Raw genomic sequence first — 23,252 nt, forward strand, 5'->3', positions numbered from 1 at the left:
TGAGACAACGCGCATGTGTGGTCCAGTGGCGAAAGCATGCGCGCACACTTCGTCGTCGTCAGCATCATTTTATTTTACTCATCACACTCGGGAAGAACGCGTTTTCATCTGTTTATTCATCTATTTACTAATCTATTTGTAATTAAATATTCCTGTCCAATAGTACCATGGTTCACACTTATTTCTGTATTACTCTGTGTGCTGTACATCTACACCTCTCCCTTCATCCCCCCAGCGTCTTTTCTTCTTCGTCTACCACCTGCTTGATTGCCAATTCGCCCTTACGGTTTCGCGCCATTTTGTGAGATCATTATCATCAGCATCAGCATCGTCCCGAGCCTGCGCTGGCTTGCGCGTTCCATTGAGAGAGACGCCGCTCTCAGGCGTCGCATTTTCTACGGACAGAAAGCCGATGTAAGTCGTTTCTGGCATGCTCGCTCACCGGCTGCTTTGACGCCTAATCGTAAACGGATACCATGCAGTAGAAGAGAGTCCTTGTTGTCATGCGCAGACTCAAGCACTTTGTTGCGTCCGGCATTCCACGGCGTTCCGTTGGATGTCCGCACTTGCACGCGGTGGTTCAGACCTCCACACAGATCAGCATGGAACGCAGGAAGCAGAGCAAGACGCAAGGGAGTCAGGATGACAGCCCGAATGGCAGCCAGGATCAGGTGACCAAAGTGGATTTTGTTTTTCCATTAGACCATACATCGCGTAAACTGAAGTCGCGTCTCTGTGCATAAGGAACAGCAAGTTATGCTGACAGTTTACGGTTTGCTTCGCCGTCTGTTTCCATGCAGACGCACATCAGTAAAGTTCATAGTGCGACAGCGCACGACGCTCTTACCGGTGGCAGAGGATGGAATGCTGGCGTGCCTTCTTTTCAGGGCCGGTTGATCTGGCCTTGATGATGCCTCCACTTCTTTGTCACTTAGCATACAAGGTGACTGCGTGTCGCTCGCTCTTTGGTAGACGCACTCGGTGTACGAACGCGAAACAATATAACTCTTTCAAATAGAAGCATTCCACTCTCTGCGGTGCCTCGGCGCGAGAAATGAGAGGTAGGGGCCGTCAGCGAATGCGCGACTACAACTGCCGACTACAACTGCACACGTCAAATTTGCAGATAATGAACGGCTTTGCTTTTGTGAGCTGTGAGGGATTTCATGCTAAAGCCAAGGACTTTCTTTGGCGCTTTGCCTTGACGACCTCTCGATCGACGTTTGTCAGTGGTCGTTCTGTGCTGCTGGGACTTTCAATGCCGCCTACGCAAATTGTACGCGCTCTCAGCTCGACTGAGTTGCGGGGTGTTTGCAGCCGAATGCTAACGACCGCAGCTCTTTCGACACGTACGTACTGTCGCACAAGAATTTTGCAGTGTCTGAAGGTTAAGGTGCTATGCAGATAAAAACCATCCTCATCTTCAACCACCTTCTTCGCTGTGGTGAAGAAGGCGGGAGAGGTCGCCGGTGGCGGTTATACATATATATATATATATAGCCACCTGTACTACTGCTGCAAATTGACTGCGTACCTTGACAATGCTGTTCAGTGCTTTCTTCCCATGCTTTTTACATGCAAGTCTACTCGCATAGGCACAATAGCTTAAAGCAGGGCTTCATAGTCCTGTAATGATCAGTGCCGAACGCTACGAGTGCGCCTGTGTGTCGTATGCCTTCGAAAATTCGGACAGAACCCACCTCGACAAACGTCGATGGTAATGTGATTACTAACGCGATTACGGTAGTGACACACTATATTGCCACCGCCGAGACTCATCTTGTAGAAGGCCTTTATGCAGCCGCGTTCTCCTCTCGCCCTTCCCACTCATGGTCCCTAGATAAAACAAGTTTACAAGGTACCGACATTGTTCTTTGCGCCGTCCTCCTCACTCGCGCTTCCTCTCTCTTCTACTTCATTCGAGTCTGTGATTGGCGCATTGCTTGCTCGCGATGTGCTATATGACTAGAGGTCGTACTTAATATATTGAAAAAGGTTCAAAGCTGCTGCGCATGCGCTAAGCATCTGGTCGGATTTTTGCTGGAAGAAAACGCGTCGTCGTAGCCAGGACATACGACGGTGCTTTAGAGTGCAATACGACAGCTGCCTTAAAAAAGCCCACGGCACTGTAGTAGTCTGCACGAGAAGCTCCTTCCGGCTCTGTGAAAGCTACTGGCCCCCTCGGACAATGAGAAAGGCGAGCGCATGAAAATGTTTTCGTCCGCGTTTTGTTGCTTCCTACCAACGTCTGTAGCGTCCTAAGCGTCCGTTGTTGCGCAACAATAGACTAATGAGCCGTGGTAACAGATATACCACATTTATATTCACCTTGGGCCAGCACCTGCGTTCTCATACCTTGTATCCTTGACTCTTCAGAACGCCGCTTATGAGACACACTACACTTCACTGAAGGCATTTATTTTAGAGTCAAACGCCGTCCGCGTCGAAGCGCGGAAGCAGCTGTTTGACTAGGTCGTCTGTGCGAACACGCAGGAGAACGCCGGTGCCGGGGGTGCATCACTGCAACAAATATTTGGCGCTGTAAGTATAAGCCACGTTTACTTGAATGCTTGGACTTCGTTGGATTTGCAGTAAACTTTTTCTCAGCAGTTCCTACAGGTTTGCTTCGCTGACAAATGGTGCAAACGCCGTTCTGAATATGCTAGTCCACGCCGCGTCGTCTGCTCGGCGTCTAGTTGGCGTTTGCTCTTTACCGTCATCGCGTACCGTACAAGGCGGAGTAGAAAATAATAATGAAATGAACCATTTGACTTTTAAAGCGTTCCGCATCGTCCACGCATCGTCAGCACTAAGAATGTGGTGCCATATGCCAGATTTATTTCAAACCTTTTTTATACCTCGGCGTCGTCTGTATAGGCCAAACAGCGTCCAAACAAAGCGCTTATCACAATAACAACGACAAATCATACCTAATGTCGGCGGGAAGCATGAAGTGAGGCTAAGCGATGGCTGGTTTGACCGTTTGTTTTCTACCGTCGGAGTTTAGAACAAGTAACAAGCGTGAATTTGGATCGAAGCGGGTGCATGCGAGGGACATCGCAGCATGCGAGGTGCTATGGCTAGTGGTATGAAATATAAAACAAGCATAACGTTGCTAGCTGGACAGCACGCATTGTGCTTCTTCTTCGGCTGTGCGTTATACGTTGAACTAAGCAATTGTTTTTTGTACATGCGATTTACTTCTATCAAAACGTACCTGTTTCTATTTGGCGTGATAACTCATGCCAAGCTTTCCCCTTTTTGTGCACCCCCTCATTAGTTTTGACCCTTCTTGGGGGCGCTCCAGAGCAGTTCGGTGAAGAGGAAACCAGCAGGAAAGGGGGAGTGGCGCTACCTTGAAAACTTGTTTTATCTAGCAATACCTCCTTTAGAAGATGCCTGTCGCGTGAGCTGAGAAGCTGGTTCCGGCCCCTCTCCTCTTTCCTCCTCTCCACCTGGGCCGGCTGCAAGCGCTACTTGCGGAGGCTTCTCGAAATTGGGATCACCTTTCTTTGCATCCAAAATTTTAGCGGAATCTGTTGCGATCCCGGAGGCAGGACCCGCGGTCTCTCTTCAAGCCATTGGTCGAACGCTCGCCAGGCTAGTAATCGTCACTTCCTCCGCAACAGGAAGTGGGGTCGGCAGCGAGCGCCATCTCTCCGCGACTACCCTTAACTACAGGAAGCTCCACTACAATAGAAAAACTAGCGACGCGGCAAGCACCTAGTAAATGAGGCATTGTATCTGCGTACCTTATTCCCACCGAACATGCTGCGCCATCTAATGACACCGCCATGAAATGCGCGCCTGGCACCACATATATTCAGACACGGTGATCTCGATACAGATGTCAAGGCTTTGATTCCACCCTGAACTGCAGAAATTTTAAAGAATATCATTGTAAGTTGGTGCCAAAAAGATGCGTTAAAGAGTAGCACAAACTCAATGGCCTTTTCCCAGTTCCCCCTAGGGCATACCGACTGGCCCCAGAGACACACACCTAGGGGCGAATACCCAGTCGCACAAACCAAATGGACCCAGGGGCACATACCCATTTGCACATACCGAGTGGGACATACCCAGTCTCCACAGTGCATATACACCGTTTACATACCAGTGCACATATCCAATGCCACATACCAAGTGGCGCCAGTGGCACATATATTTACCCTGCACTATCTTCGAGATCGGCTCCCCAAAACGCCTACATACAACACACAAACTGGATTAGTTCGGACATTGCCAGTATAGAGTGCACGTCTCGCGTTTAGAATATGGCCTGTGCAATGGTAATAACCTACAACAACTTGATAGGCGCTGAAGGTGGTTCCAAAGGCTGCTATCCTGCCCGCGGATTGCCTAGACACGCACGACACCTACGTGTCATTTCTCCTAGCTATCAGCCCAGGGAGGTTGGATCACCTGTGCCGCAAGCGTCTTGCGGCATAGGTGATCGTGGGAAGCTCTTCGTGTAAACCTTTCATTTTGCTTCTTTCTTTCTATGGTGTTTTGATTCGTTCGCTTAGGGGGCACCGAAACTATTGCGTCTTGCCTCCCCTTCTGTGATTCCCCACACAGATGATGGGGTGGGGTCCGATCCATAAGTTGCCTGCTCACTGAAAGTTTCCTGCTATAAGTACCAAAAGAAATATTTTTTCTATGACCACATTCCTTCCTTGGTCCTGCACAGTCACCAGTTCAAACAAGAATAATACTGCAAAGAGTGCAAGAAAGGGAACCCTGCACCCGGAGTTTGCGCGACATATTTTTCTGGTTACCCATTACAAAATTTTCAGTTTCGCCCAAAAGGCGAATTGATTGCGGCAGCAAATTGTTCGACAGCAATATGCAGAAGGTTAGCACTTTTCTCAGCTGTGTAAAGTGCTCGAAACAATAGCTTGCTAACAAAATTAACAACCACGGTGTCACGTGTACAGTGGCAAACACTAACACGTTTAACTCGATGACTGCGTCCACTCGCTGACGGAACTCTGGCGCGACAGAGAGCCGCAGCAGCGGTGAGCGAATTCCCCTTTGTGTTTTTTTTTCATTTTACCGCAAACTTGGAGTACGAGAACACAGCGCACACGAAGCCATCAGCTATCTCAGGTTGGCTAGCCTTCGTACCCACCTCGAAGTATTTACAAGATAGGACCGCGAGTAGGCGTGCTTATATATGCTATATATGCGTAGCTGGAGTACAAGCGAAGACGCGCCCTAGTCTGCGACTCTTCCTGTCCCCATCATTTCTGCCCACATCTCCCCATCTATCGCTTGCAAGCACGAAAAGTCGGCGCACATCCACCCCGCCTGCACCCCTTTCGCATGCTAGCAGACGCCGTCGCAGCAAGTTACCATCCTTGAAGAAAAAATAGCGCTACAATGATGCGTACTAAAAGAACATGTACGACGGACATGCGCTCGCCACATCAGCCAACTCGCCCACATCAAGCCTCTTCAAGTCACTATCCTTCTGGGCTCAACCTTTCGTGATTTCTTTCCCACTTACAGCACCCTACGCGCGAGTGCGATCTTAGCACACTTGGAGTTTTGATGCCGACGACGACGGTTGAAATTCGCATGCAGTGTTCATGTAATTTCTATCGCAAAAAAAGGCATCATTTGTTGCAATGTGCCGGAAGCTATGAGCTAAAATAGAACCTATTCCCCCTGGAGGAAGGAAATGGCAGGTCTAAATAAGTTGGAAGATTTTGTTCCTAGTGGTATAACAAGAAATGCAAACGATATCAGTGGACGCTATTCGACAAAGGTGACAGTTCCAGTTCTTGTTGCCTCACAGCATATGGCGACCATATGTCGTTTATGCCTACGACTAGTCCATTGTGCAACAAAAACGAGTATGCTTAAGCTTCCCCTTTATGAATGGAGCGTGATAGCATTCGAAGATTCATGAATGCTTCTCACGCTTCCCGGCAACTGCAGCTTCTGTAGCTATACGAGAAGGCGAGCTTTCTTGTAGAAACGCGGCCCCTTGCGCGGGCCCATTACCTGCCATTAAGGCGAAAGCCTTAAATTTCTGTATCAAGGTAGCGTTGTGAGATACAGAAAAAATATGACGTTACTCAAAGAAGTCAGCAAGCGAACGAAAGCATGTCCAGCCGTGTATAAGAGATCAGTAATGATTAGCAAAGTAAGTCAATTCACGATTGATGAGGGATTGGATTAAAATGAATTAGGGTGGATTAAAGTCCACTAAGGCGGATTATGGCACATTAAGGTAGATTAAGGTCAATTTCAATAGGCTTTACAAAAATTTCGCCTTCGCGTCTCTTAGGTGATCACTAAGTACACCTGGGAATTTTAGAGTGAAAGCCTCTGTTGCATAATCGCGTTGTGAGGTATAGAAAATATCACGTGGCCCAACGAAGGCCAGAAACGAGCCAAAGCATATCCAGCCGTATATAAGAGGTGACGATTTATTAGGGAAGGTAACTAATGATTGATTAGTGATCGGATTAAGGTGGATTAGAATGGATTAAGGTATATAATGGCACATTAAGGTGTATAAGGTGGTTTATAGTGGATTAGAGTGGACTATGGTGGATGAAGGCCGGATAAGGTATATTAAGAAGGATTAAGGTGGATTATGGTGGATTAAGGTGCATTTCGGTGAATTAAGGCGGATGAAGTTGTTTTACAGTAGCCATTACATGGCATTCGCCTGCGCGTCTCTTAGGGGATAGCTAAGGACACGTTGAAACTTTTCATTTTGCATTTTTCATAATTCAGTCTGAGAAGACTTAAAATAAAAGGCATGCCCTGTCGACGTTTTGTTTCACGACATTTGTCTGTAGGCTGTCATTTGGAGCATTTCGAGGAATAACTTTATAAAGAATATAATACAAGGTATGAGCAACGTATTGATAGAAGAACAACTTTAGTGCTGTATAGAATATAGGGTAACTTTCGCCTACACGACGGCGGATGCCGGACGCCGACACCGTATTTTCTGCGTCATGGGGCCCAGAACACCATCGTGTTAAGGCAATGAAACTGCAGGAATCTAAAGCTGCGTTGACAGAAAAGTGCATATACGTATTACATAAACCACTCATAAGAGAACGTTTTGAAGGTTTTGCTAGCGCAGCAAAACATTGGAGCAAACCGACCACATTTCATGGGAACCAGGTTAAAAGCCACAAGGATCCTTTGCGATTGTCACAGCTTAAAAGTGTACTTGGGGAACTTCATCCCTGATAAGTTTGGGTGGGCCTTGCCTGCCAACACGTGGCATCCGAAATTGCGTGCGCAGCAGGCTTTGCTCCGGCCTTCCCACTAGGCCGGAAAGAGCATAAGTTCAGTGGTGATGAGTGTGGCCGGCTCCTTCTCTCCACCGCATAGCTCGTGGCCAAGGACTTTTCATGCGTCCAGGATGCTCTCGCGCTTCTGTACTGCTCCTGCGGCTTTGATGAGGCAAGAAAAAGCGATTTTGCAGTGCAGTATGATCACTTATTGATTTCGAAATGACTGATGAGAGTCTACGAGGGGCCAAATGCATGATGGGGCCTAGTGCGGAAGCATTCGTTGACGAGTACCTCGGCGAAATCTCTAACACGAAAACTGTCACACCCTTTATTTGCAAAATAAATGCATAATTGGCTAAAGTGAGAAATTTAGTTGTAATAATGTAAATGCAGATAATTGGTAGCTTTAAAATTGATAAGAAAGAATTCGAAAATAAAAAAGATGGTTTCGCCCGAAAGACGAAGCATTCATTGCAATACCAAGGTAGTAGACAGCTTCACAAAGTAAAGGTAGTAGTTTTATTGGCAGTATAAATTTGCAAACATTCGATAACCAAATTAACAAGCATGGTGTCAGCGAGCACAGGCAAGCATGAACACATCACACTCGATGAGCGCCGACAATCACTGCCGAAACACTGGTGTTAGGAAGCACGGCAGCAGCAGCGAGCGAAGTGACCTTCGTGGTGTCCGTCCCTTCAACGCAAACTGAGCGGCGAGAACGCAGCACGCACAAAGGAATGAGTCATCGGCACACCTACACTCTTCTCAAACCACAGTCTGCTTTCAACATATGACGCACGCAGCCGTAGAATACGCAGTACAAAGCCGCCCCCTCACTCCCTTCACCCTGGAACCTAGAGTGGGACGGAAAACGGCGCACTTCCTTCCCACCTACCTTGCTTGCACGCGAGAGAAAAAGCCGCGATCGTCGGGTCCCCTCGCACGCGTTCACTCGCACATACATCATACAGCGCGCGACGACGGTGTTATCGCCCTTGGACGTTACACGAAGCATCACGGCGACGGCTACGCCGACGGCAAAACTGTGCCTGGAACGTCCATAAAATGGCTATCGCTATAACTGGTCCCGCCATGCCCCCTTGAAAGGTTATTTTTCTTGAAACCTTGCTTTGCCGCATTATTGATGTGTGTGCAAAGAAGCCTGCTTTGGTATTGCGCAGTATAAAAAACGATAGCGTAGATGAATGGTAGATGTTATAACAGTGTAATAGTAGATGATGGGTAACCTTTAAAAAATAGAAAGACATTGGTGACGTCGCCGTCGCTGCGTGGAGGTCGCAACAAAAAACGAAAATGAGAAAAGATGTGATTTGGCCAAAACAAAAATCGGTTGTGATGGCGTATTGACATGAGATAAGAAATATCATCAAAATATATGCATAATTGGTCAGGTTAACACATATAATCATTATAACAGTGTAACAGCATATGGTTGGTAGCGATGGGTAGACATGCATAAGCTAGCCAAATAGCTAAGCAGAAGCGAAGCAGCAGCCGAACCAAAGAATGCTTGCGCATTAGTAGACAATTCTCATAAATTCTGTAGTGTTTTTCATTCTCAAATGTGTTTCTTTTACGCACGTACTCCTGCTACATTCACGTTTATATGAAGAAGCGGCAAGAATTCGTCCTCTTCCGGAAACGCACATTTCACAATTTGTGGGTTTTGTGTATGTTTGTTGTTTCTTGAGCTGGTTGTAAAGCTTCGGATGAACCACGGACATGTGTCGGTGCTTGCTCTCGCCTGGTCATTTCGCCGTCTCGATAGGGCTTGAAAGGTGACATAGCGTGATGCGCCCACAGAAACATGCTGCAATCTTCACATCGGCATTCCCTCCGTCAATGCAATGCTCTCGTGCTGTTGTGCAGGTCCCTTCTACTTCAAGTTGCTTGAGCACTCCAGCGGAGGCAGTGGAACCCCCGGCTCATGGCGAAGGCTCACACGTTCCAGACGCTGTCTCGCAAGTGTTTGCGCCATCGGCTGCCGATTGCCATAACGTTTTCAGAAGGGCGATGCAGGGTGAGGCCATTGTAAAGCACGAGTTGTTTTTTAAAAAAAATGCTAGGCACGACAACACCAAGTGTAAATTTCGCTCCTCATGTAAGAACCTTTATTGAAGGGTTATCTTTTTCCTTTTCTTACGGGGGAACGCTGGTATATAAGAGCCATCACTTTAGTGAAAGAAGCAACGTAACCTTTCCTGTGCCGGATGTAAGCCACGGATGACTTCCGCTACGTTCTGAAGCTAGATGTCGCGCTGCATTTCTTAAGCTATGCTTTCCCTGCAATACAATGGAAACTATCAAATTGAATTTCCTTTATATTACATTGCTTTGTGTTTTATACACTAAAGCATTCAAATTTAAGTCTACTGGCTTCTTGCCACATACTGTCGGGCTGCAGGCAAGCTTCCCGGTATGCTGCCGAGAACAAACATAACTTTTCTGTCAAGGAAAAACGTCGGACCTCGACAAGAGCTGCCTACAGTTGGTGCAGAAGAAGACTAATCCTTGATATGACAAATTGTCTAAAAAAAGTTTTCCTGTAGAATGATCGCGTCTGCTCGTGCAGTACTTACCAAGGCATAAATTTGCGGAGGTTCTACGAAACATTCTCGCGAACAACGCTGCGCTACTCACGTGACGCGTAGTGCCGAGCTGACATGACGCAATCCATGGAGCAGCCTCTCGAGGATGTTTTCTTTAGGTATTTTGGCATCTTTCCTGGTCTGAAAAGGAAACTATGCACTTGGTTTGAGTTCATATGCGCAGTTCCGAGAAATGAAGTACCCTTTTAAACAAATGGCATTGTTTTCAGGCTATTATTCAGCATGGTGCTTATATATTTTATTTACTGTAGTTTACATGCGTTGCTACACGAAACTGAACAAAGCACTGACAATCAAGCCATTTCTTCATTTCATTTATTAAATTGTCAAAACTGCCGAATGATTAATTTATTGCATGTTTTGTGCAACTATTCCAACTTCCTCATGTTACACTGCTTCTTTGGCTCTCCATTTTCTGGGCAATAACTCACGACTAAATTAGTCAAATTTACCTTTTTAGAATATGGCAACTCCACAATCACGCTTGGTTTATGCTTCTTTCTTGCTTCTATCATCTGTTCTTTACCCTACTGCTGAGGCATATGTCAGTAGAAGGAAGGACTTCAAACGTTTCTGTTGCATGAATGTGCAATAGCAGTGCTATCATGTGCTTACACTTGTGCGCTGCCTAGGTGGAGGTGCAAGCAATCAATCATTAGATTGAGAACCCTTAGCTATATAAATATTGAGGCTTATATGAAGGCTTCAATATTCCTGCAGAAAAAGGCTATTTATATTGAGTGCGAAAATATTTTAAAGGGAATTTGTCGTTACCCTGCTTTTCAAGAAGATGATGCCGCCTGTCACCTGTCTTTCCTTCATTATTTCCAGCTCATGGGAGTCCTTACTTATAGCTAATGCCTGTAGAATGAGCCCAGCCAGTATCACTTCATCCTCTTTATGTTGCTTTACACTACAGACGACAACGTGACCAGCTTCAAACACAGACTCGCCTTCTAGCAGCAGCCGCGATGTGTCATACTGCTCACCAATGAAGGTGTAAATGCTGGAGACCGGTATATTCACTGAAACAAAAAATTGCCATTTAGACCACAGTAAGCTACACCTTTCAGCATGCAAGTGCATTCAAGTGCGCAATGTAATACGGCCGGGTGTCACACGGCGCATTTTCGATTGCGAGCGAGCCGGATCGAGACCAAATTTCTTGATCTCGAAGCTGCGAGAAGGAGTCAATCGCCGAAATCTCGATCCCGATCTGGTTCGATCGCGATTGGAAATGCACCGTGTGACATCCATATGAGATTCGCGCAATAAGAAGCAACAGATAAATATTAAAATAATGCCGCAGGCAGTCGTGTTCTCGTCGCCACACTGGTGAAAACGTAATATGTTATCTAGCCACAACGTCACCAATCGGATCCCTGTCAGAAAAATACCGAAGCTAAACTCTCTGAATTGTGCGTGCACGTGCATGTCACTCTCGTGTGTATGCGTTATATCACGTGGGAAAGGTCGCGGCTGTATGCAGCTCAAGGCAAGATAGGTTGCTTCCCACAAAACTGAGAAACCGCCGTGCGTCGTGCTACGTGTGGGTATGCATGCTAAACAGAAATAACTTGCGAATGCCATTCCAACCGCGGCCCGTTTGTTGATGCAAACCTGCAATCAATGAAACTTCACGGTCGACAGATTTATGTTTCTTTACCGCAAGCACGCGCTAAAGCCAATCTGATGCTTAGTTTTAATTCAACACAATGGTTTCGTACCTTTTACAAAAGCAGTGGACTCGGCCTCCGTGGTTTCCGTGTCAGTGGCCACGTAATAGACGACGCCGGCAATCGGGGCAGTGTCTAAGGTATGATATTTAACATATCATACAGTCAGTGACGAAGCCGCAGCAGTAAATCATTGATTTCGTTGAAGTGAAATGCAACAGGAAGAACAACAAAAGACGCCAAATGGACAGCGGGCTGAGCAGGGGAGGGCTGGCGGAGCAATCCAATTTTGCACGTCACACGGATGACTCTGCATGGTGGTGCCACGGTATGTCCTCGCCACCAAAATGGAGTGCAGCGCCAGCAACAAGGGGCAAAGCTTTTCATGATATTGTAATGTGTATAACTAGGTAAGCAGGTTGCCTAATTTGTGCCACGGCGTTATGGGTGCGCTACGTGAACACTGAGGAGTAAATGGATAACTTCATGGATTAGAAATTTGGGGTTTATTGCAGTAGCCTCAATATGTATACATGTCTATACATAAGAAAATATTAGAAAGCAGCGAGCAGGAAAAAAGCAATACCATCTGAGATCACATGAACGTGTGAGACACAAAAGCTATTTGAGGAAACTAAAATTGACGGCGCTTTCGCAGGACTAAATTTCCTTGTAATTCCCCAACGTCTCTCGAATGCCGTGTGGTGTCTCTTAAACTGCAACAGCAAACGTAATCACGCTGCGCTTCTTATTATTATTTTAGCGCCATGCGGGCTTTCTTGTGCCACTTTCAGTGCACTGTACACCGTTTCAGTGCAAAGGGTGCATTTGGGTGAATTGCACACTGCAAGCTTCGTCCAAGTCGGAATGGCTTTGAAACGAGACAGCTGCCGTCAGCTATATAAGTGAACGCCGTTCTTTGTTTTATGATAAAGTGACAGGCTTTCCTTCATATTTTGGTCGTTTTGTAGTCTGGTGGCAGGGGTTTTCTCGGCTTTGAGCACGTGCTTGTTTTTGCGATCAGAACATTTCGGTCCTTGGATAGATCAAACTGGCTCTAAAGGTTGCAAGGACATTAAATAGGCAACTATTTTTATCTTCTCTGGTATGTGTTTCCACTAACTGCTGCCTTAAATTGACGCCAAACATAGATTCGCACCAGTGTTGCCAACTCGAACTAAAAAGAAATGCGGAAATCGAGACTCGGAAAACTAAAAACCGCGATATGAACAACCAGAATCCGCTAACAGCCAGCTAAATTAGACAACAGTCAGAATGACGTCAAAACGTTTATTGCGTCTACATAAAACGCAATTCAAAAATTAAACTGCGCAGAAAATTGTTTCTTTCCGTCCCTTATAGAATCCGAGATGTGAATTATCAATAATATTAAGCACCTTTTTGCGGAACTGTGAAGTGCGGCAACGTATTGCGAAACAAAACTAAGAAACAAAATATGCTTACAGCCATTTGCCAGAAAACAAGTTGAACTACCGAGCAGTGAATAAAATTACAGAGAAAAATGCCACCTGTTGCATGTTAGTGGGGTTGCGCGTCCTCTGCATATATTTGTTCTGATGCGTGGCTAGGTCTACGGCCGTTGCCATTATTGACCCCGTAGGCCTCCATCGCGGCGATTGTGAACAGCGTGCTTGGGCAGCGCCTAACTCAAGCAGCATTTATCGTTCAGCCATTAGGGGGTCCGAAGCCACAATCGCAGTCTGGGCTCACTCGCACATCGGTAGGCATCCTTCAGCAGCGCATGGCATCTGAGGCTTATTTTGTGGCACTAGCAGCAGTGTTTGCCTACTGAAGGAAAAATTGGTTACGCTGCCGCAGTATGTTTCTCCGTAGCAGCTTGCATGAGTTAAGTTCCCGTGCTTTGCACAAAGTTACGATTTGCGGTAGACGCACTTGGCTCGTCTGCCACCACCTCGAATTTCCATCAACCAGCCTCGAAGCTCCGGTTCCTCTAACTATTCTTTCCTGAATGTTCTTATGTATTTCACCGGAGGTATTTCACGAAGCAAAGTCCCCTTAAGCATGCCTGCGAAAATTGCGATGAGTGAAACTGCTAGAGCTTATAGTTCAGAGTAGGCATGGAGACATGGTTGAAGAAATGGGAAGCACACGATTTATCAGTGAAAATGATAATTCCCTCTAACCTCCAGTGGCAACATGGATAAGCCACACGTTTGCGGCACGCGCAGTGCTAATTATTATCTAAAAACATTTAAATTGTTGTATGGCCAAAAAAGAAGCCAAACTTACATGAAAACCGAAAAAAAAACGCGCCGACTAGGGAACAAACTTCCTCGCTTGGCAACACAAAAAAAACGGATAAATTAACCGAAAAAAAAGCTAAATCGGCCACACTGATGCGCACGATTTGGTCCTCAAGCCCCCGAAGATGCGTCTGAATCTTGCACTGTAGATTTTTTTTATGGGCTTCACAATTATTGCAAGATATCAGTGGCTCGAGATTGCTCTATAGTGTCATGCGCAATTGTGTTAAAACCTATGCACTCCAATACGTGTCCTTGTAGGTATACATTGGATGCAATAATTGAAATCGGGTAACTGCAGTCCTTGAATCCGATGGCGCTGCCTTCCCAGCAGTGACGACCTTAAATCCCAATTTATTTTCTCCAGGGTTATATTACTTTTTTCTGCACCCCGAACATTTTCGCCCATTTGTCTTATCACCATGACACGGAGAAGTTTTCACCTTCGGCAGAATTATCACGGTGGTTGGAAAAGACCGAGGTCATTCGGTAATAACACTCTTGTTGGTGCATTGGCGGCCTGTCTTTGGACAAGCGGCGGATTCAGTATCTTGCGAAGCGCTCACCGGACCCTTAGGTCGTACTCGATTACTATGCCAGATCTGCCGTCAGCTGTCTTTGGTATAAACGTCATTTCCATTTGTTGGCGAAGCCTTCAGCACTTCTGATAGCTTAATCGGGCTTTATGTGTGTGACAGCACCCACAGAGTATGATTTTCTTCTCCTTTCTGTTCGCTTTGCGTCACCATTACCGCAATATGCATTCTCAGTACTGCCCTTTTCTCCAAATTGTTACTGTTCATCTCCTGCGACAAAAAAAAATGAAATCGCTCGCTTACTGCTTACATTACCTCTGCATATCCAGGAAGCTTAGACTTGATCTCGTCGCGAGGGCCTTCGTGCAGTTTTGGGCTGTCTCGTCGTCTTGGCTTAATCCATGAGTTTCCTCGTGAAATGCACCATCTTCTGGAGTTCGGTGGTCGTTGATGACAGTTTACCAGATTGGAAGAGCCGCAGTGCTGGTCGTGGTACCATGTCTTTTTTTTTCAGAAGTGACTGAGCCGTTACCAGCTGTGCAAAAGAAAGATGTTATTTTTTTTACAATTTATAAAGATGATCCGAGTGCTTGCGCGGCCTTCGGGTCTTCCTTCTACGAACTCTCAATTGTGTGCGCAGAGGTGAGGTAACGCACAGCTACGAGAACCTTCCGAAGGCGTGCTGTTTTGTTTCCTACTATCCGAAATCTTTCATAGCTTTCGATTCTTGTTTACACGTACAACTATTCTTTCTGATTTCTATTTAGCCTTTATTTGACGTTTACTATTACGAGTCATTTTTTTTGCACTGCTGGTGTAGTAATGCTTCGTCTTTCAATATTTAGTTGATGGCCCCAACTCTCTTATTTTGCAGAGCCAAGCTCACTGAGTACGGACGACCTGAAGCTGTTGGCTGTTGCCATTTGCCAGTCAGCAATCCGCAGGGTCAACTATGCCATCCCAGCCGCCGAATTCTGCCTCGCCATCATCGAGGTACTTCACATGTCCCACCTTCTCATACATTTTCGTTGGCTCGTCTTATTTCAAACCTACACTACAGTGCGATGGCGGATGTGACGAATCTTGTTCAAGCATCTCACTGTTGCTCTGCCTGCTTCTAACATCAAACCGCGGCGTAGTGTTCCAACAAAACGACGTATTAGCTGCATAACAGGCTATATGCAACAATAGAAAGATCTCACAGTGTGCGCTGAAAAAAAGTGCTTTATGAGCATGTCTTCCTTGACCAAGTTAATGCATCAGATCCTTCCTAAAAATATGGTGTACCTTAAGTTGACAGCTTATTTTGATTGATAATCCTGATATTTTGTATAGGCTGGCATATCCACTTTTATTTAGTCATAAGTTCTTTTGCGTTGAACGCGCCAACACATGTATATTTTTCACATAATTTACGGGCGTGTTTTTCATGTGTCTCGCATAAAACAAATACTAGAAAAAAATTCAAATAATAAGACTAAATATAGAAGAAGGTGAGCTCCTTCGTACGTGTGCCGAGTCGGCTTAATTTTATGTTTTCCTGTTATAAACACATTACAACACCTAATTGGTGCAGTGAATGTGCTAGCATCCGTGCTTAAATGTCAATTTTCTTAGTAAACGTCGTTTTCAAGTTTTTGAACTTTCATGAACGCATTTTTGTAGGCAGTTACATCATGTTACTTGAATTAGAGCTTCTATTACTGTAATGAATAAAAAAGAGAAGCCTCACAGCGTTTGCAAACTTTATTAGTTGCTTTACGTGCCTGCGACCTCGTCCCTTGGACTCAACTTGTTCCGTGCCTGCGCGTTACAAGCGCGGTGAACGTGCCCAGGCTGAAGGGTGCGAAACGTTTCTGGAGAGCCTGTTGCTGTTCTGCCGCGAGTTGTTCAACAGCCGCGACGAAGTATTGAGGCCGCCCGACCAGCCCACAGTCCGATCCAGGCGCTGGGTGGCTTACGTCACCTTCCTCGCCGAGCTCCTCGACGGCCTCAGCGCAGGACTTTTCGAGAACACGCTCAGGCCTTGCCGCGGTGGCACCGCCTCCACGGCCAAAGCAAGAAGCATGATGGTGCTTGCAACCCTGCTTTGTGTCAGCTGCCACACCATCCTGCAGCCGCCGTCACTTTACAATCCTACCGAGGTGAGGAGACACTTTCGTGATATGTAGCGCTTCCTAAAGTTCCGGCTATTGCAGATTGTATGACCCACCACTGTACCCGCTGCAGCAGATGGCGATCACAGTGTTTGTTGCGGTGAAGGTTACTGCGGCCTCTCCCCTAGCTGGAACTTGTAAAATAGCCTGTCTGCTATTCTTGAGCATCTCAACTTCGCTGTATATTGAAATTGTCGACTTTCTCAGCTCTCTTTCGTTTACAAAAGTACAACTAGCTCACTGATTGACTAAAACGCCATAGTTGCAAAACTCGAGAACCTGACGGAATATAACAATGTTAGGAATATCACTACCGGCCGAGTGTAATTATGAATCGTGGTTATGGCGGTAGCGATGATAATTATGATGAAGACAATACTGATTTCAGCATACCCTTCGAAACCTAGTTCTGGCGTTTACCGCAATCCGACTTATTTCAGTGTGTTGGGATTTCTACTCTATAAACCACGAAAATTGCCTCGACGTACATTAGATATATCAGCTGGAGATTCAACACCTCCAGTAGAGGTTGAGATTTCTCCAGTTTACGTGAACGTAACGTTGATGGTACTGTCAAAATTCTCTTTTTTTACGTTAAAAGACGTTATATAAATGTATTTGCTTGATATTCACTACATTTTTGGGGTATTAGTGGACATTAGTGTAAGGCTGAAATGCACTATAACCGCGTTACCCAGAAGACATTCTGCACATTCACAATACTGTGCGGGGACGTTTCAGCATATTTTTATTGACATAGCATAAATAGGACATACAGTTTCAATAACATTGCTTTCGCATATTGCTTGCTAGTTGAATATTACGTCATCAGTAGGCGCTATGTGAAAGGTGCAAGGGGGAGAATTACCACTCAGCAAGATCAGATACTTGTAGACGCATAAGTGCTCACGCACACCCGCCTTACGGAAGTGCAAAACCCCTATTCTTCAGCACCTCACATCTGGTACAAGTATATCATTGAATTACATCACATATTAAGAGCAAATTGAACGCGGAAATAGGAGAGTATACATGCAAACATATGACCTGCAAAGATGGTACTCATGAGCTATACTATGAGCAAGTGAGAAAATATCTTTATCATATATCATAGGGAAACTGAAAAAAAAAAACGCCTCTGGGAGGACAACTGTCCAACTGTCCATGTGTGATCGAAAAACGTTTTGTCGGGTCGTTACCAAATACGACATTGATTGCCATGTGATACATATATATATATATGAGTAAATCTGAGAAATGTGCCTCATAAGCTTGTAGCAATACCGTGTTGCGCATTACGCATACGCTGTTACGCAATAAGTATTACCGTCGTAATGCAGTGATTTGGGCTCGTTGGTATGACATGAGGAGGCTTATAGCGCATGTAAAGACAAGGACGAAAGGCGTGTGTCACGTCTTCCTTTCGTCCTTCTCTTTTCACGCGCTATAATCCTCCCGCTATTGCCGTCGACAGTCATCGTGAGACAGCCCCTCCCAATTTTTTTTTCTTTCCGACTAGTTAAGTCTTCAAGTACATACATAAATTATATTGAGAAGATTTATTCGCTTTGGGTAGGTTCAGGGGAAATAACAGAACGCAGCGGCAACCACCAATTCTCAGCTAGATGAACCGGGTCCGAGCCATGCGACTGCGACGTGATTGCTGAGGTTTAAATCTTCCTCCTTGCAATCAGCCCCGGCGCAGACCCTGTTACACCGCGGAAAACTACGAGTAACTGCGACATTGACCCTAGCGCGGTTCGCTTCAGCAGCACTTTCAGTCGCAGGAAGTGCTCCTGCACATCCGCGACACAGACATTTATGAAACTGATCTCATGACTCTCTTGCTCTCTAGCGTCTGTCACAGGCGCACTATGGCTTCGTTTTTTCGTTTCTCTTATAAATTTATCGCGTATCTGACCCACACCTGCAGTCACCTAGCCTGCTCGTTCGTCTTTGTCTTGTTTGCGATATAAACTCACGTTATCGACTTGGTCCTGCTCGAACTAACGCTGTTGTCGTGCTGTCTCTGAACACCTAATGTTACAATTTCACTTCCATCGCTGTGAAGTGGGTTCGCCATTCTTTACTTTTCATGAACCTGCGCCGCTGGATTGCGACAGCCTCCGTGCAATCAGCTCGGTGTGCCTGTTCAATGTGGCATTTTTCTGCTTGGCAAGATATCATTTGCTCTTCCTTGTTTTTTATGCGAGCTGAAGGCGAGAATGTTTGCATGCCTTGCCTTCAGGACAGGATGAAGAATCACAAGTAGGAAAAACTGATACTGAATTGCAGGGCGCGTTCTTCCCCGCATGCCGCCTGTTGCAGCTCTTTCAAACACACAAGCTGTCGCACGAGAGCTATGGGATGCTTAAGAAGAGTTTAGGTTCGGTGGTGGAGCTATTGGGGGCGGGCAATCTTCGTGGCAGTGGAAGAGAAAGGTGCCAGTGGCCTCTCACTCCGGCGCTACCTCCCGCAGAAGCCATGACGCCAGCCACTGTGACGGCCTTTTCCTTCTTCTTTTCCCTTTACACCTCCTCCCTGTCGGCAATGAGCTGACCCGTGCTCGCCAATCGGCTGCAGAGAATTAGGGCTCTTCCTTTCTACAATCGCTATCCCTCTGGCTTTGAGACAGCTCGTCTATGACGAATCAGTACTACCACGACGAATGTGCTGGCTAATGTCGCTCTTCTATACGCAATTACGCAATGAAACTGCATATGCTGTATAAGTGTCCTTACTGCAGCAAATATGCACCTTCCAGTACATAATTCATATTGAAGGTGGATAGCTTTTAGGAAGCACTTGTATATTCGCTTACATTGACAGTCCTTGTTGATGGTTTCTGCCCAATTTTCTTTATAATTATGTCAAATTACAAGTTCTGAATAAGCGCAGTGAATTTAGCGATCTAACAGTGCTCTAGTGCAACAACATTAAAGAAGATTTCGCCAACTCGGCTTGATTTTCTACGTTCTTCATTTCTTACGGAGCCTCCTCTTGCGTGAACACCTTATGTTCATGCAACAGGAGGCTCCCGATATGCTATTCTAGAACACGTATTTCCGAATGCAGTTTAATATTCGTCTTTTTCGTCCCTGTATGCGTGTGCACAGGCACTTTGTTTGTAATAAGCAATTTTTGCCGGCTTTGTGTCCCGCATATTCTCTTTGTGTGTGTAACGTGATTCACACGCCGCCTTCTTTGGTTCGTGTCGCAGATGGACTGCCTCCGGACGGCACTGACCACCGCTGGCGCTGCCTTGGAGCGTGTGGCCCCGGAGCGACTGGCGGCCCTGCTGCGCGAGATCCACGCCACCTTGGAAATGCAGGGCCTGCCAATCCGGTCACGCCACGTGCTGCTCGAATTGAAAGAGCTCCAGGCTGCGGGCTGGCAGCTGAGCCCTCCGCAGCAGCCCGGCTTGTCCAGTGGTACGGGTCGTTAGGGCTCCAAAAAATGTCCGACGGCTCCCAAAACGACATTCTTTGCGAGGATCGGCCTCAAGAACTGCGTCGCCACAGTGACGCCCTTCAAGCAGCGGCGTTGTACTAGTACCCCGTGTTCGGCAGCAAGACACATCCGACAGGAATGACGCAGAGCGCTGACGCTTGATAAATGTTTTGTGTGGGGCACGTAAATATTTTTTTCGCTATGTTGTTTTTCCGCACCTGTCCAAGGTGACTACTGTACGTACGTACGCAAGTACGCACACATGGGCCCATACGCGTAAGTTTACATACATACATACATACATACATACATACATACATACATACATACATACATACATACATACATACATACATACATACATACATACATACATACATACATACATACATACATACATACATACACACACACACGCGCATGCATGCATGCATGCATACATACATACATACATACATACATACATACATACATACATACATACATACATACATACATACATACATACATACATACATACACACATACATACATACATACATACATACATACATACATACGTACGTACGTACGTACGTACGTACGTACATACATACATACATACATACATACATACATACATACATACATACATACATACATACATACATACATACATACATACATACATACATACATACATACATACATACATACATACATACATACATACATACATACATACATACATACATACATACATACATACATACATACATACATACATACATACATACATACATACATACATACATACATAATGTACTTATGTACAGGATGAAAGACGCTTGCATCCCCTAATGTAAATCTCTTTATTCACACACAGATGATAAAACTACATTTTAGAGACCACCGATTCCCCTATTATGGACAAGGGAAAGTGACGCAGAATTCTCAGGAGCGTTGACTGCTGGGACAGTTGGTTCATCATGTGATGTCGTTGAGCCAAAATAAGGACAGAAACAAACCATATGGACAGGACAAACGCTTTCTGCCCTGATTTTCGCTTTGCAACATCACATGACAAAAAGCTGCTCACGCTTTCACTCTGCTTTAGACGTTATCTTAAACACCCTGTCATTCTGGGCATCAGTGCTTCGTTACAGTGATGCAACCAGTGATACGTAACACCCAACTACACTTCAGCCTATTCAAATAAAACAGTTGTCAGGAGTGAACTTAAGCATGGTGCAACAATATGGGACCAACTGCAAATATATTTAAAGCGACTCATTTCGTCTGGTTCATAACCATTATATTCGGTTCATGAACTATCTGACTAGTATATATCGGGCTACTACGACTGTAGATCAAGAATAATACAGCTGAAATGTATTCTTAGCATACATTGCACAAAGGCCTGATCACATTCATCGAGTTTGTGTTCGACATTGCCGGACCACTTCATTTTTAGATTACTGTCTGCCAGGTAACTCTACTTAGTCGATTAACCAGACTCTATCAATACGGACAATTGAAGATTACGATGCATTTATGAGAGTATTAGACAACTTTATAGTTTCATAACAAAAGTACGTATTTTAACTTTCACTGCTTTGCTTTTACATAGCCATGCGGTTCTCGATATGTGCGTGTTCTTTTCCATATTAGCTTTCATTTACGTGTGGCAATATTTTGTAACACATTTAGAGCGCATTTTTTACAAGTATTCCGTTTAACCACTCTCATTTCTAATGTCTTTGACCTTGAAGGCAAATTTAACAACTGTTAACCACTTCAAATCAGTCATGTATTAGACTGTTGCCTTCTTTGGAATCGTGCACCATATATCCGCTTTTCGAATAATTGTACAATGCATGCGATGTCGTGGACCATTTCTCACCAAGTGCATCAGCCGGAAGCTCAAATCATTCCGATTTCTGTGTAACAAAATACATTCCCAAAGCAACTTGTGCGCAGAAAACGTATTGCCTGCCTGGACGCCAATTGAATTCTACCCTTTAAGCAACACATTATATACAAGAACAATATTGCAACGAATGAAACCTCAAACAAGTTAAGCGCAAATTTTGTGTCAATAAATTAGACAGATTGTGATTTTTTCGTGATGGTTTAATGGCTTTTGCGTTGCGCGGCTAAACATGAGGTCGCGGGATCAAATGCCGGTCACGGCGGCTGCATTTCGCTGGGGGCGGAATGCATAAAATGCGCGTCTACCGTGCGACTGGTGCACGTTGAAGCATTTCCGATGGTCCAGTTTAATCCGGAGGCCCCTACTACGGCGTGCCTCGTAATCATATCTTGGTTTTGACATGTAGAACCACCGAATCTAATTTCTTAGTGATTTATCTGATTTGTAGCCCCAGACTTGCTTCATTTTTTCCACTTATTTATCAATCAGGCAAAAGAGCCAGTTTTGGGCATTTTTTTACATTTTATAGCAGACTTTAAATGGACATCCTTTTTTACGATTATTATTCCTGTCAAACTTTCCGGGTTGCTAATGCCTGATCACTTAGCGAAATCATTTGCACATTCTCTCGCAATACGTGTGTGGTGCCTAAATAAAAGCCGAAGTAAAAGTATTGTCTGAAGTTGCGCATTTCTCTTCTTTTCGTGCGAAATATATTCTACATTGCAGCAACAAAAGCTCATTCTTAGGTCCTTAGAACTGTTGCGACAAATGAATGCTCGAACCACCATAATCTTGGCGAATCTCAGAATATTGCCCCAAATCCACTTGCTGTACATGTTGCCTCTGTCAGCAGATCAAAATATCGAAGCTCAGAGATGAGAGACACAATACAGCGCTTACCTGAACGCCATTCTTTATTGGTTACTTCTTGACAAAAGCAACAAAATTGCGGAATTGTATTTTCATTACGTCTTTAGCAGTAAATACGGCATTGAAGTAATCTCCCTAGAAATACATGTTGGTGCGAATCGTGAATCGACAGCTTAATTTAGTTTCAGAATGTTATTTTCACAGTAATTTTTGTTTTGGGCGAGTGCATTTTTTTTAAACTTTGGTTCTCAGACCGTACGGCGCCGTTTGACAAGCAGTGTATCTTCCCTGTACTACGCACGTAGACGAGGCTAGAAACATTCTGTACTGACCACTGGCCTTTTCCCAAGGGAGCGTTGCAAAAGTGCTTGAGAGCTTAAATTCAACTCCAACTCGTTTCGCCGAATGTGAAGTAATTAAAAGCTCGAAAGTTCCCCATGGTATTATCAAACGACAAGCAACATAA

The 23,252-nt window shown here is 45.2% G+C and overlaps 1 protein-coding gene across 3 annotated transcripts; it reads left to right on the top strand.

The window, feature by feature from the left end:
- The first annotated feature begins 258 nt into the window (after positions 1-258).
- On the top strand, positions 259-20,203 carry LOC135896061 (MIF4G domain-containing protein B-like). Of its 3 annotated transcripts, XM_065424406.1 has the most exons (7): positions 259-414; positions 512-671; positions 2,494-2,541; positions 9,159-9,309; positions 15,270-15,388; positions 16,213-16,539; positions 19,772-20,203. In XM_065424406.1, exons 2-7 carry the CDS (start codon positions 603-605, stop codon positions 19,994-19,996), a joined length of 939 nt encoding a protein of 312 aa, XP_065280478.1. In that variant the 5' UTR covers positions 259-414; positions 512-602; the 3' UTR covers positions 19,997-20,203. The 3 variants fall into 3 exon arrangements, with proteins under 3 accessions (XP_065280478.1, XP_065280463.1, XP_065280471.1); XM_065424391.1 differs by lacking the exon at positions 259-414 and having other exon boundaries at positions 421-671; XM_065424399.1 differs by lacking the exons at positions 259-414; positions 2,494-2,541 and having other exon boundaries at positions 421-671.
- Positions 20,204-23,252: the final 3,049 nt, after the last annotated feature.

The sequence above is a fragment of the Dermacentor albipictus genome, chromosome 8 (assembly GCF_038994185.2).
Source record: "Dermacentor albipictus isolate Rhodes 1998 colony chromosome 8, USDA_Dalb.pri_finalv2, whole genome shotgun sequence".
Taxonomy (NCBI): domain Eukaryota; kingdom Metazoa; phylum Arthropoda; class Arachnida; order Ixodida; family Ixodidae; genus Dermacentor; species Dermacentor albipictus.